At 42.6% G+C, this 13,677-nt stretch overlaps 1 protein-coding gene across 2 annotated transcripts in view; it reads left to right on the forward strand.

The window, feature by feature from the left end:
- Positions 1-7,047, forward strand: part of UBE2D2 (ubiquitin conjugating enzyme E2 D2) — a 60,780-nt gene extending 53,733 nt beyond the window's left edge. For both annotated transcript variants that reach the window (XM_045893538.3, XM_064595984.1), the window contains 2 exons: positions 3,423-3,516; positions 5,421-7,047. In XM_045893538.3, coding sequence (XP_045749494.1) covers positions 3,423-3,516; positions 5,421-5,466 — 140 coding nt within the window. In that variant the 3' untranslated portion in view covers positions 5,467-7,047. The remainder of the gene's footprint in view (positions 1-3,422; positions 3,517-5,420) is intronic.
- The last annotated feature ends 6,630 nt before the right edge of the window (positions 7,048-13,677 follow it).

A 13,677-nucleotide genomic window follows, 5' to 3' on the forward strand; every position in this document is an offset into this window, starting at 1 on the left:
AGTCTGCTTCTCCTTCTCAGTCTCCCTCTGTTCTCTCTCTCAAATAAATAAATAAAATCTATATTAAAAAAAAAAAGAACATCGATTCTGGATCCAACTGCCTCTATTTGCATCTCAGCTCTATCTCTTATTGGATGAGATTTGAGACAAAATAGCTTCTCTGTTCCTCACTTTGCTCATCTGTAAAATAGGGACGATGATTCTAATTAATTCATCATTATTGTAAAGTTCTAAAAAAACAAAATGCACAGTTAATTGGTTTCTTGTAAGCACTGAAATAACTAGGGTAAAGACACTGTTGTAAAAAGTGTTGGATATTTATCATGTTAACTTTGATGTTATAAATGTGATAAGACTTGTATGCTTTGACAAATTTTTTAAAGGAAACAAAATATTCTGGGGGCATTAAATTAAAATTTATGGGATCCTAGCCAAAAATATAAACAAAAAACTAGAGGAACACATTTTTAAAAGTCGTGGCTGAGGGGCCCCTGACTGGCTCAGTCGGTAGAGCGTGCAACTCATAATCTTGAGGTTGTGAGTTGGAGCCCCACGTTGGGTGTAGACATTGTTTAAAAAAATAAAACCTTTAGGGCGCCTGGGTGGCTCAGCTGGTTAAGTGACTGCCTTCAACTCAGGTCATGATCCTGGAGACCCGGGATCGAGCCCCACGTTGAGCCCCACATCGGGCTCCCTGCTCAGCAGGAAGTCCTCTTTTCAAAACTCTGACCCTCCCCCCTCTCATGCTCTCTCTCTCTCAAATAAATAAATAAAATCTTTAAAAAAAAAACAAAAAATAAAATCTTTTTAAAAAAAAAACTGTGTCTGAAATAGTTTTCCAGATAAGTGGGTCCTTTTCTTATGTAGGCCCCCTTACAATTCAAGGGCTGCTTATGAAAATCTTGTTCTTATGATTTACTGGCGTGGTTATTCTTCCTTCAGCAAGTAGCAGTAAAGATAGAAATCTAGTAAGGGACCAAGAGAGGTAGAATTGTGTGTGTGTGTGTATGTGTGTGTGTGTGTGTGTGTAGGAGTGAGAAGTTCTAGTAACTGGAATTGTTACCGAACATTTTTTCCTTCCCCCTTGTGTGCCTAATGTTGATTTTTCAGTTACTCTAAATCATAAGGGCTCTTAGTTTATTTGACTTACGTTCTATCTGGAAAGCTATCTTTAAAAATAATTGCAGTTCCATTTTGTTGAATTTGATTATATCAATGTACCTAAGTTTAATGTTTTAATGACTCCCTTTTGTAAATTGAATGTGTGGGCAAGCCGGTCTGTGAAAGGCCTGAATCCTGTATGTGATGATAATTACTCCTTTTTTGAGGGCAGTAGCTTTGACCTAAAATTCTTTCCACTTTGAGTATATATGTTAGGGATCTAAATACACAGAAAGCTTAAAAGAAGCAGTTAAGTGTGCCATAAAGCCACTTGATTATATGTTTTTAGAATTGTAAGTGACAGTGGGTTATGACACTAATGAAAATGAGTGTATACTGATGAAAAATGTATATGTAGGTAAAAATTAAGTCACTTCAGTGGAGAGTCTCTGCAGGTTATAGAAATAGGAGTAATTCTCTTTATACAGAAATAGTACTTTATAAAACAAAATCATTTTTTAATGAAATAAAGGTCCCTGAGTAGTACAGTAAGAATCCTTTTACCATGTCCAGATAACCATCACCCCACCTTTCTTTCCTGGAAAGAAAGTTAGAAAAGTTATCTCTTCAAAAAAAATTTTTTTGGGGCGCCTGGGTTGCTCAGTTGTTAAGCTTCTGCCTTCGGCTCAGGTCATGGTCCCAGGGTCCTGGGATTGAGTCCCACATCGGGCTCCCTGCTCGGCGGGAGGCCTGCTTCTCCCTCTCCCACTCTCCCTGCTTGTGTTCCCTCTCTCGCTGTCTCTCCCTCTGTTAAAAAATAAATAAAATCTTTAAAAAAAAAAAAGTTTTTTTTAAGATTGCCTTATTGGAATAATTGGAATAGTAAATAAGGGAATTTGTAACAAATACTAACTTAGTAGCATGTCTGATTTTAGGTGAAGATTCAGTTGAACTCTTGCCAATTTGATGGGCTGGACAGGTTTCTTCTTTCTATAATCAATAATTTCATGAACATTCAAAAATCTGTAACTTCCTGTTGTCATTTCCAGGAAATACATGAAATCTTTCCTTATTGCTGTTAGAATGTTCTGTGCTTGAAGAGGGCATAGGTGATACACCTGACAATGGGAAGAGAAGATGTTTTGGGAATGCCATCTGCCAGAATTGTGGGCAACAGGAATGAAGAGTCAGAAAACATCTTTCCTGATGTTTTTTATTTTCCATATACTCTTAAGGCAAGGAAATAGCTTTTTTGTTAACAAACTGAATGATTAAGGGCATGTGAACTTTTTCTTCACCTCTCAGAAGCCCTTGATCTCTATAGAATAGGTTTGGTAGGAAAATGAATAAATTATATTCCTGGTGAATTTGATGTTTTGGGAATAAAGTGGGCTCAGAATCATTGTCTCCTGCTGCAGAATATTAGAGAGAAATAAGACAGCTAAGTTGTGTTGCATCAGAATAGAAGAATTGGAATTTATTTCAGTATGTCAGAGGCTCCTGGATTTAATGTAATTAGTGGCCTTGGCCTCCTGTTTGCATCCAATAAGGAATATATAAGTTTATAACAAATTTGAACAGAGGCAATTGTACTGTTGAGATTTGTCTGCTATGTTTGAGCTTATCACTGAGGAAATGGCTTCGTTGAGATTCTAAAGTGTCACTGAAAAGAATTTGAGACCTTGGTATGTTGTATCCTGTGTAATGAGTGTGGCCAGCCCCATTTGGGGGCAAATACTGGCCTTCATGTTCTTAGACTAAATTGTTTTCAACTAAAAATGAAATAAATCTATTGCATCTGAATGTAATACTTGTCATTGAGAAAACAGTGATTGTTGGGTTTCATGGTTGTCAGTTCTAAGAGCATTCAGTAGTGTGGTTGTCTTTGGAAATTTGAGAACCATTTATCTTTGTACATGGATTTCTAAAAATTGAATTTTACTGCCTATGAAAAGTATTGTTGGTCTAGGATTTGAAAGACCTGAATTCTAATTCCACTCTAATTACTCACTAACAGGAACATTGTGCAAATCACTTCATCAGCCTGGGCCAGCATCCTTAGGGGTTCAAGAGAAATCTTACATGAAAAAAAAAAACAACACAGCTTACTTTATATATAGATATAGATATATATAGATAAATCTTATATGAGTTTTTGTTGATTATTGTAACTATCAAGTTAGGTAGAGCTCACAAATCTACTAGGCACTACAATATGAATAGGTTCTTAGAATTTTCTCATGTGTTGTTATCTCATGTTTCTTTCAACCTTTTGCTTTTATCCTCTACTAATTTATACTTTTTTTTTTTCCCCATTACAGTACTCTTGTCCATCTGTTCTCTGTTGTGTGATCCCAATCCAGATGATCCTTTAGTGCCTGAGATTGCTCGGATCTACAAAACAGATAGAGAAAAGTAAGTACGACTAGAAAAGTACCTATGGTGGGATGCAGAGGTTTGTGTCTCAGATCTTAACTCAGGGCTGAGTATGGGTCAGATATTTAAAATGAAGTTCTAGTATACTCACCTGGGGACAGAAAGAAGAGTGTTTGCATTGGATATCATTATAAGTTGAGGATGCTGATCTTATTTCTAATTTTTTCAAATGACTCCCACTGTCAAAAAAACTCTATAGTGTATTTTTTAAGAGCCTTATGTCTTTTGCTTGGCTTTTTAAAGATTTTTATTTTATTTATTTGAGAGAGAGAGAATGAGAGAGAGCACATGAGAGGGGGGAGGGTCAGAGGGAGAAGCAGACTCCCTGCTGAGCAGGGAGCCCGATGCGGGACTCGATCCAGGGACTCCAGGATCATGACCTGAGCCGAAGGCAGTTGCTTAACCAACTGAGCCACCGAGGCGCCCCTCTTTTGCTTGGCTTTTGACATTAAAGCATTTTGCATCAAGAGCCCATCTGTCTTTGGTGTAGGTATTTGTAAATTAATGGGAATTGATTTTCTGCCATTTGGCATAATCTAAGAAGAAAGGGAGTGAATGCAACAAGACATGAAAGCCCCAAATTTCCTTTAAAAACAAAACTTAAGGTAGAATTTACATATTTTAGAATTGTACTATGAATTATTGAAGAGTGGTCAGGATATCGAAAAAGATAGTAACTGAAAGTGTTCTAATTTTTTTATTTTGTGTATTATTCGTTCAGACTATAGGAGAAAATAGGTGGGAGAGAGTGGATAATTTTCTAAAGTTAAAATATAAAGGATTAAGAATTACTTCTGTTGGATTAGAGAGGCTTATAGATGGTATGTTTTTATTTTTTATTATTTTTACTTTTTTTAAGTTTTTATTTAAGTAATTGCTATACCCAGCGTAGGGCTTGAACTCACAACCTCAAGATCAAGAGTTACATGCTCTTCTGACTGAGCCAGCCAGGCACCCCTAGATAGTATATTTTTAAATGGAGCTACACCAAGAGTGGGGGATTGGAACAGCAATTGGTTCTTAGTTTAGTTTTGTCTGTGTTTAGCTCTGAATAGTATCTATAGTCCTGTATTTCTGGCTGCATTCAGAATAAAATTAGATCATACTTTTTTCTATTTGTGTATACATTCACAAAAAATTTTTTCTAAGATTTAAAAATTTTTTTTTTATTTTATTTTTTTAAAGATTTTATTTATTTGAGAGAGAGCGAGCAGGAGCGGGGTGAGAGGCAGGGGGAGAAGCAGACTCCCCACTGAGCGGTAAGCATGATGCGGGGCTAGATCATGGGACTCCAGGATCATGACCTGAACTGAAGTCAGACACTTAACTGACTGAGCCACCCAGGCGCCCCTTAAAAAATTTTTTTAAAGTAATCTCTATACCCAACATGGAGCTTGAACTCATAACCCTGAGATTAAGAGTCACATGCTCTGCCAACTGAGCCAGCCAGATGCCCCACACAAATTTTTTGATGAGAGAACCATTTTGTCCAGTATCTAGGTGAGCATGAATGCCTTCCAAAAGGCATTTCCCAAGTCATTTGCTCATTAGAAATTCAGAAAGAGGGGCACCTGGGTGGCTTAGTCAGTTAAGCGTCCCACTCTTAATTTCGGCTCAGGTCATGATCTCAGGGTCGTGGGATCAAGCCCCGCATCCGACTCTGCCCTCAGCACAGAGTCTACTTGTCCCTCTCCTGCTTTCCCCCACACACTCTCGCACTCTCAGTCTCTCTTTTTCTCTCACTCAAATAAATAAATAAGAAGGCTTTGCTTGAATAGTACTAGTTGCTCCCCTCAAGTTTCAGATGGGATAATGAATGAAATCTGTTGCTTTCTGACTGACTCCTCACCTGTGTTAAGCCAAGCTTCTCTTTGTGTGTACAGGTACAACAGAATAGCTCGGGAATGGACTCAGAAGTATGCGATGTAATTAAAGAAATTATTGGATAACCTCTACAAATAAAGATAGGGGAACTCTGAAAGAGAAAGTCCTTTTGATTTCCATTTGACTGCTTTCTATGAGCCCACGCCTCATCTTCCCCTGTGCACATGTTTACCTGATACAGCAGTGCTGCGTGTTGTACATACTTGGAACAACAAACTAGAAATACTGTACTTCTGTACCAACATTGCCTCCTAGCAGAGAAGTGTGTGTGTGACAAGCCAGTTCTCCAGGCGTAACCTAGGTGTGAGACTAAAAGTTTTCCTTATTGACTTAAATTTGGATAACGGCAAGGTGAGGGGTGGTGGGTATGGTGTGTGCTTGGATGGGGAAGAAAAGCTCCACTGACCTGTAGGAGATTGTTTTTAAGTGGAATCCTTTTAAACTCAGAACAGTTATGAAAAGCAAGGTGAAGAACACGAAGCTGTTTCTGTATTCATTTTTTTCTGAAGGACCTACGTCTTAGGTGAAAGTTATGACCAACCAGATTAAACTCTACCCACATCCTGTATTTTAAGGTCTAAGTTTAACTGGTCAACATTTAAATGGATTGGAGCTATTAGTACATAAAGTGTGATGGGCTTTGGTCCCACATCTTTTGCATCTCCCCACCCTTCAACCTTTGTCCTTTCAGCCCCTTTTTCTCTTCCACATTCTTTGGTTTGTATGTGGTTTCTCAGTTAATACATAGCTAATAGCTCTTATTTTTCTTATGTTTTTAACTGCTTAGGTCTATCTGGATGTAAGGGTGAAAATTCATTTGATGGAAATACTTGTGTATATTTAAAGACCCAATTGCTCCTCTGGAGCTTGTACGTTCAAGAATGATTAATCTGTGTAATAAACTGATTACTACAGTCATTACATATAATTTTGTGTGAATAGGCTTTTTGATTTTAAGAACTTTGTCTAGCAGAGATTAGTGGTGGGTTTTCCCCCCAGTACCTAAAATGTTTTCATTTATACTGGTTGCATTTCAAAATCATGAAACAATTCCAGTTTACATAGTCAAAAGGATATCTTGAAAGTAATTTTACTGAACAAGATAAGGGCATAAGCTTAAAAGCATTTCCATGAAACTTACATGTGCAGTATTCCAGGAACATGACTGTTAAACTAAATAAGAAATCTGCTTTATTAATGAAACTAAGCTGCATTTCACCAAAACCTTGTGACATTCCCTTGGTACATAGGACATAAAACAAAGGCATTGCTATTTGGTAAGTTAAGCTTCTGTGATTGTGATTGTAAAAGAGCAACATTGACCAAACCTGGGAAACATGAGCACAATCTTGTATTGGAGAGTCTACATAATTACTTTGCACTGACATTGCAGGATATTCATCCAATTTTAAATTGTACTGTATGTGGCTTTTGAAGTCTTCCCTTGACTCTAGTAAATTGTAGTTTGAAACTTGTAAACAACTGTGTTTGCCAGAAACATCGTTCATGTGAACTAGGCAAGTTACCTTTTTTTCCCTCCTTCTCTTAATCTAATTGTAAACCAGGCCAGCCTGAAGGCCATGGCTGATGCTCTCTAGCCATCAGGTTCTTTCAAATGCATCTTTACACTCTTGCACAAAAATTGAGGAATAAATGTCCACTGCTTTTGGTTTTAAACTTGTTTAACTTGTCTTATCTCTCAGTGTCACTGTCCCTCCATCTCGGAACTAAGGAGTGCTACAACCTGAAACCTCTAACTGCTGCTTCGCTGATGGCTAGTTACTAGCATTTCTAGCATTCTTGACCTTGCAGAGAAGGTTTGACTGTTAACAGGTGTGGGGAAAGGAGTTAGAATTGAGCTCTAACCTAGAATTACCCTGTATTGTCAGTATCATGGGCAGATGTGAATTCATCAGTTTTGGACTTGGTATTAACTAGACTGGTGACTGAGGTCAGTTGAACAGATCCTGAAAGCCCGCTCTTTGTCATCTTAGAGAGTGTAGCTAGCACATTACCAATGATTAGATCATAATGTAGATACTTTCACAGGAGTGCTCTTAAGTATTTTTAAGTGCTAAATAAAAGCCATCGTAGTGGCGTATAGGTGCCAGATGAAAGGGTTTGAATGGTCACAGACACTATTAGGCTCTTGAATGCAGTTTGGTTTTGCGTATTTGGATATAGAGCATATTTGTTCCAGTCTGCATGCATATGCCTTGGCCAGAACAAAGGCTCGGTGAGGGAGGCCACGTTCCCCACTCATGAAGAAAAGTGTGTTAATCCGGGGTGGTTCTCATCTGGGATCACATTGCTTTTTTACGGGAATGTTTCTGGCTTTATCACATGTGAAAGCTTATTTGCAGTAACCTTGATAATCTTGGTGAGGCAGTGGTTACCAGGTGTATCAATATTGGAATATATTGCTTTGCCTCTTAATTCTTAACATGGAGTGTTGGGACAAGTTAGAGCTGGAGCAGTCCCTTTTGGTTACATGATTTCAGATACTTGCGTGCTCTATTGGCCAGTGGTTAAAGGTTAGCATTGTCCTGGTGGTTTCTACACTTTGGATAATACATAGACTTGGAAGGAGGGTTCTTGGGTTAGGGAATGGCAGGGAAGTATGTAGAGAGAAGGATATGATAGTGGTCAGAGTGAAGGGACCGTGTCCTCTGCCCTGACCTAGCAATGGAGGCATTCCTTTCCCGCTTCCATTGTCTACAATATTCCACTTTTTGAGTCATTCCTCTTTTCCTCAACAGGTTATTTTGAGCCTTAGGTAGAGAAATGAGTTATTTCCAAATTACAGTTGGAATGCCTATAAACTGTCCCTTGTCTGCAATTAAGGTGAAACTGGCTTTTGTCTCAGTCTGCTGTATGATCCCTCCTAACACCCAATAGCTTTAATAGAAGAACTTTAGTTCCTGGGTCTTCTGAATCATGACCATATCTTTCCTTCCTTCCTACTCAGGAATAAGCATCTTTATTACCCTGCAGAAAATTGTCACTAGTGTTAAGGACCCATCTCCTTTTAATTCTCTTTGTGAAACACTTTATTTCAAGTGATGGGCTATTTTGATGGGTGTGCGGTTATACAAGAGAAAGATTTTTTTTTTTTTTAAGATTTTATTTATTAGACAGAGACACAGGGAGAGTGGGAGAAGCAGGCTTCCCGAGGAGCAGGGAGCCCGATGCGGGGCTTGATCCCAGGACCCTGGGATCATGACCTGAGCCGAAGGCAGATGCCTAACTACTGAGCCACGTAGGTGCCCCAAGAAAGTAGATTTTTTTTTTTTAAGATTTTATTTATTTATTTGAGAGAGAGAGAATGAGAGACAGAGAGCATGAGAGGGAGGAGGGTCAGAGGGAGAAGCAGACTCCCTGCCGAGCAGGGAGCCCGATGCGGGACTCGATCCCGGGACTCCAGGATCATGACCTGAGCCGAAGGCAGTCGCTTAACCGACTGAGCCACCCAGGTGCCCAGAAAGTAGATTTTTAATAGAAAATAACTGAAGGTAGCAAACTTCCCAAGTATATGTTCTTAAATGTCCAAGAAGAGAAAATAAATTTCCTTTGGGGTGCTTCTGGAGCCTTTTTTCCTATTTAATTTTATCTTATGTTGTGCACACACTTGGATAAATGTGGCTGTGAGTTCTCTGTGCCCCACAAAAACCTGCCTTAAAAGCCTTAAAAGCCCAAGCTGCTAAATAGTTGGTATTCAGGCTCCTCTGAATATTTCCAGGCCAATTCCTGGGATGGGCCAGTTCCTGGGACTGGCTGTGGGATCACTTTGTCATGTTTAATATTCATTTTTGCCATATTTTCCCTTAGTTGATACAAGTGGGAAAGCTCAAAGGTTGGACTCTCTAAACCCTTAAAGCCTTGGGCCTTAGTGGCTCAATGTATAACATGATCACCAGCCAGCTTTGGCCTTTCTCAGTGACTGCTCCTGGGCTGGTTGAGTCAGAGTTAGACAATTTTTGTGACAAATGGTCACTTCTCATCTTTGAATTATTTGTGGAGAGCGGCACCTGATTAGAGGCAGAGTATAATCTGCCTCTTAACACATGTAAAACTGTATGAATATCTTAGCACCAAGAGAGCCGCTTAATAGTTTTTAATTGAGTGGGATTTATTTGTTTTTAACCTCCTGTGTAAGTTGCTACTCGTAGAACGGCCTTTTCCAGGGCTGGGGGTCCTGAGTGCCCAGAGTAAGCTGCCAGTGACTGCTGTCCAGGAAGAGCAGCGCCAGCCTTGATGAATATGCTCTGCTCCTTTCCAGACAGAATTCTAAGGATATTAGGGGATGTAACTACCATTTTCTCAGGCACCTCTCTCCTTGCTTTGAGCTACTTGTTCTATTTGAATGTCTTCCTAAGTACTTAAAAATCTTGACTTTTAAAAGGTATTCCCCTGATCTAAATTGTAGGGCCTCTAGTGAATGAGAGTGAGTAGGGAAGGTTTAGTTTTCCTGACCATAGGATCAACTGCTCCCCCAAATTGTGCTTTCTCAGCTTTTAAATTTTCCATAGGAAGTAAAGTTAACTTTGGAAGCTCCAAAGCTCCTTGGGCCCCCTTACTTGGAGGTTTCTAGAAATAGCTCCCAAATACAATCTGACATTTGAGCTTCAGAATCAGCACCATCTCATGGGTGAGAGAGACGTGCCATGCTTGCGGTAGTTGGCAAAAGCTAGGCTATCTACTGGACTGCAGGGGTGTCTGGAGCTTCCCCCAGCTAAATAAGGAGCAATACTGTTTAGGTCCTTCTGGGCAGTTTCCCCAGTCAGCACCTGCTACCATCTTTGAAAGGTGTGGCTGGTTAAAGAGGGCATCCAGGATTTCCAGTCACCTGTTCCCCTGTGATGGAACCAAGGCTTTCTCAGACCTGCCAGATAAATGGAGCTTTTCTAGAATTATGGCCCCAGGCCATCTCATCCGGGTCCTCTTTTGGAGGAAACAAGAAGAGGGCATAAGAGAAGAGGTGAAGAGAGGTTCTGGTGCATTGTAACAGGTTATGGGGCAGGTATTCTTTCCATGAGGGTGGGTTCAACCTCTAAGTTGGATAGAAAGGGCACTTCTTTTGAAGTTTAGGATATAAATTTTGTGGAGGTGGGGGGCAGGATTCCTTTGTGATTTCTCCTCTGACACACTGTCCCTGCTTATCCTGCCCGCCTGCCACCCTCTAACTTTAGGTGACAGTTGGATGGGTTTAAATTTCTGTGCCCACAGATGGAGGTGACTAAAATGCATTTGCTTGGGTAAGGAGTGAGTTGGTATCTAGAGTGGATGCTAGTGCCTGAGTGGCCAGCAGAGGGCAGCGGTGACCCACGGCTGTGACAACTGAGAGGCGGGTGGTCAGTAAATCTGCTTGGACAGAACCTGAGAGGGGCTTTTGTTGGGGTGGGGAGGCCTCTTTTGGGCTTGGCTTTGTTCACAGTTTATGCAGAACTGGATGGGCCAGTGCCTAGCTCAGTCAGGCTCCATCATAGCCTTAATCACAGTGAGGGAACAGGGCCCAAGGCCTGCCAGAAGTGTCAAGCTACCAGCTCCTCTCTATCCTTCCCATTGGTATAGTAGCCATATCCCTGGGTTGTGGACAGATGAGTAGGGTCTAAGCCACGGCCTTTGCCCTTTGCCCACCTGGCTACAGGTTGCATGGGGGCAAAGGCCTGTCCATCACTTCATATGAATAAGGAGATCTCATATTTTTTGGCAGCTCTCTGCCTGGTGCCCACTGTTGCCTTTCCCCAGAGGCAGGCAGTCCCTGTCACCCTGGCCAAGCAGCCCAGTCTCATTTACCTGCCCACCTACTCTGGGCAACTAGGACATAGTTTTTCATACCCTGAGGGATGGAGGCCTGGACACAGAAACAGGGCTGTCTTGTCTTACCTTGTCCTTTTTATCCTTTTTAATTTCTCTTGTATTTTGGGGCTCCAGGCTCCCCAGTCTTCCATCCCAACAGCTGTGAGCCTCCAGGGCCACTACCCAGAAGCCAGCTGGCTCTTCTTGGGGAATTCTTTGAAATTCCAGTCTTGGCCATCTGGATATGCAAATATCTCCAGAATTGCTGAACCTCCAAGTGGCTACACCCCAGACAGAGTTGTGAGAATTAACCACCACTATCCCCAGATGGGGGAAACTGCCTAGGGGTTGTTGGTGCCTGGAACCCAGGTTTTCACCTACTGAGAAACCCACTGTAAGAGTGGGGGAGAGAGAGGAGTCTTGATGGCTCCCCAGGTCCTGCTCTAGTTCCTAACTATGTAAGGAATTTTGCATTCAAAGGAGGAAGTGGGAGACCCCTGGGGTCCCTTTCTGGAGAGTGAGGCTCTGGGCCTAAGAAAGTCCCCAGAATAAGGACTGAAGCCTTGGGTCTATACTGGCCAGAGGGGTGGGGGCTACCTGCAAGGAAAGCTCCTGACTTCCTACCAGGCCAGACCCAGGCAATAGAGCTGAACTTAGGCAACCCAGAGTAGGGCCAGCAGCCTGGCCCCCAGAATGCCTCGCTCTCCCCCAGGCCTCCCCCTGGGGCTGGTTATCTGGCTGCAGCAGGAGGAATGTGTGCTCTGAGTGGGGAAGGCGGGGGCTCAGGGTCAGGGCGGAAACCTGGGAATGTGGACTCCCTGCCTGCCCCTGTCCCTGTTGGAGGGAGGGAGCCATGGAGAATGTGGCTGACAGGCCCCAGGCGTGGGAGAGTGTAGGTCCGCTTGTGTATGTGAATATGTGCAGGAGGGGGCTGCCCATGTGTGTATTAACTTGTGAGAGAATTGTGAGCAGGGACATTCCTTAGTGTTTATGCATATGGGTGTGAGCCTAAGCTGTGTAGACTTTGAGAAACAGGAGTCAAATCTGTGTTTGAATCACAGGCCATGACTTTTCAGTTGTATATTCTTGGGCAACTAGTTTTTCTCTCCTTTGCTTGGTTTTCTCGTCTAGAAAATGGGCAGTTGGCCTCCAACCTGGCCCTTAGGCAATGCTTGGTGGAAAATGGCCTTACCAAGTTGAAGGCTATGGGTTTTGGGTGTTTATGGGTTCTCAAGGAGGGTATGCATGGACAATGGGACATCTTTCCTGGATTTCTGTACAAGCCAGACCTTTTCCCCTCTTTGAGCAGGGCCTGCTCCTGGGACACCCAGGGACTTGGGGTGGGCTGTGCGGGCCTCTTTGGGGCCCGCAGCTCACACACCACTTAGCAATGCCTGTAAAAATGTACCAGTAAACAGAATGGGTAGACTTTTGGATGGACATGCCTGGCCAGCCTGTGTGTCCCTGCCCAGGGTTTGTCCCTCTACTTCTCTTGGGGGTCAAAAAGGGGGTCCAATTACCCCTCTGGTGAATAAAAGCCTAGAGAGATGGTGGAAGGTGTTGCCCCCAGCCACCTGGGAGTGGGAGGTCCTGTGGAAGGAGGCCAGATCTCTGCCAGGTGTTTTGCAGCCCTACCTGAAGGATGAGGGTGAGGGGTGATTATAGATTTGCACACAGCCCAGGATCCCTAGTTTCCCCCATCCTAGGTCAGAGGCTACCTAGTAGTCCTACAACTCTCTCCCTAAAGAGTATGTGCACGCACGCACACAAGAGGATATATGCATGTATATGTGCTTGTACACACACGGGATTTGGGGGTCACGAGGTTATTGGAGTCTGCAGACAGAACTTGGGATCCTAGCACAGAGAGGTTAGGGAATTAGCCAAGGCCACACAGCTGGGCAAAACTAGGGAGGGAATGTTGGGAGTCTTTCTGGGTAGAACCTTTAGGGGGAGCTCCCTGGCTGCAAGGGATTCTTGAAAGCCCCTGGGAGGGCCCAGGCTTTCACTGGAGGAAGTGAGGGCTACAGCCCAGCTGGCCCTGTACTGGAACCACAGGAGTGGCCTATAAGGGTGTGTTGAAGGAATGACAGATCTTGGCCCTGCTCCCACACACATGCACTGCTGGGAATGGGGGTTGAAATGGCTGAGATCAGTGGCCAGCCCTGTTTCCTGCTTTGGATTTGGAGTAGAGAGGGCTTTTCCGAGGGCTCTGGAACTGATGTCTCAGTTTCTGTATGGGGAAATGGAGAAATGGAGAAATGGATTGATTAGGGATGGGCCTCAAGGAGCTTATGTAAGAGGTCTGGGACCCTATGTAACTAAGTGGATCACTGCTGGGTGGGGGGTTCTTTGTGTTCTACAACTTTGTGAGAGTGACAGGAAATGGGGCCAGTAGCTATATACTAGTTGAGTTGCACCTGGTGAGAGATTGGGGGTGGTTTCCCTGCCAAAGCC

This window comes from Mirounga angustirostris, unplaced genomic scaffold (assembly GCF_029215605.1).
Source record: "Mirounga angustirostris isolate CCGP_5_RB_7025 unplaced genomic scaffold, mMirAng1.0.hap1 SCAF_7, whole genome shotgun sequence".
In the NCBI taxonomy this organism is placed as follows: Eukaryota; Metazoa; Chordata; class Mammalia; order Carnivora; family Phocidae; genus Mirounga; species Mirounga angustirostris.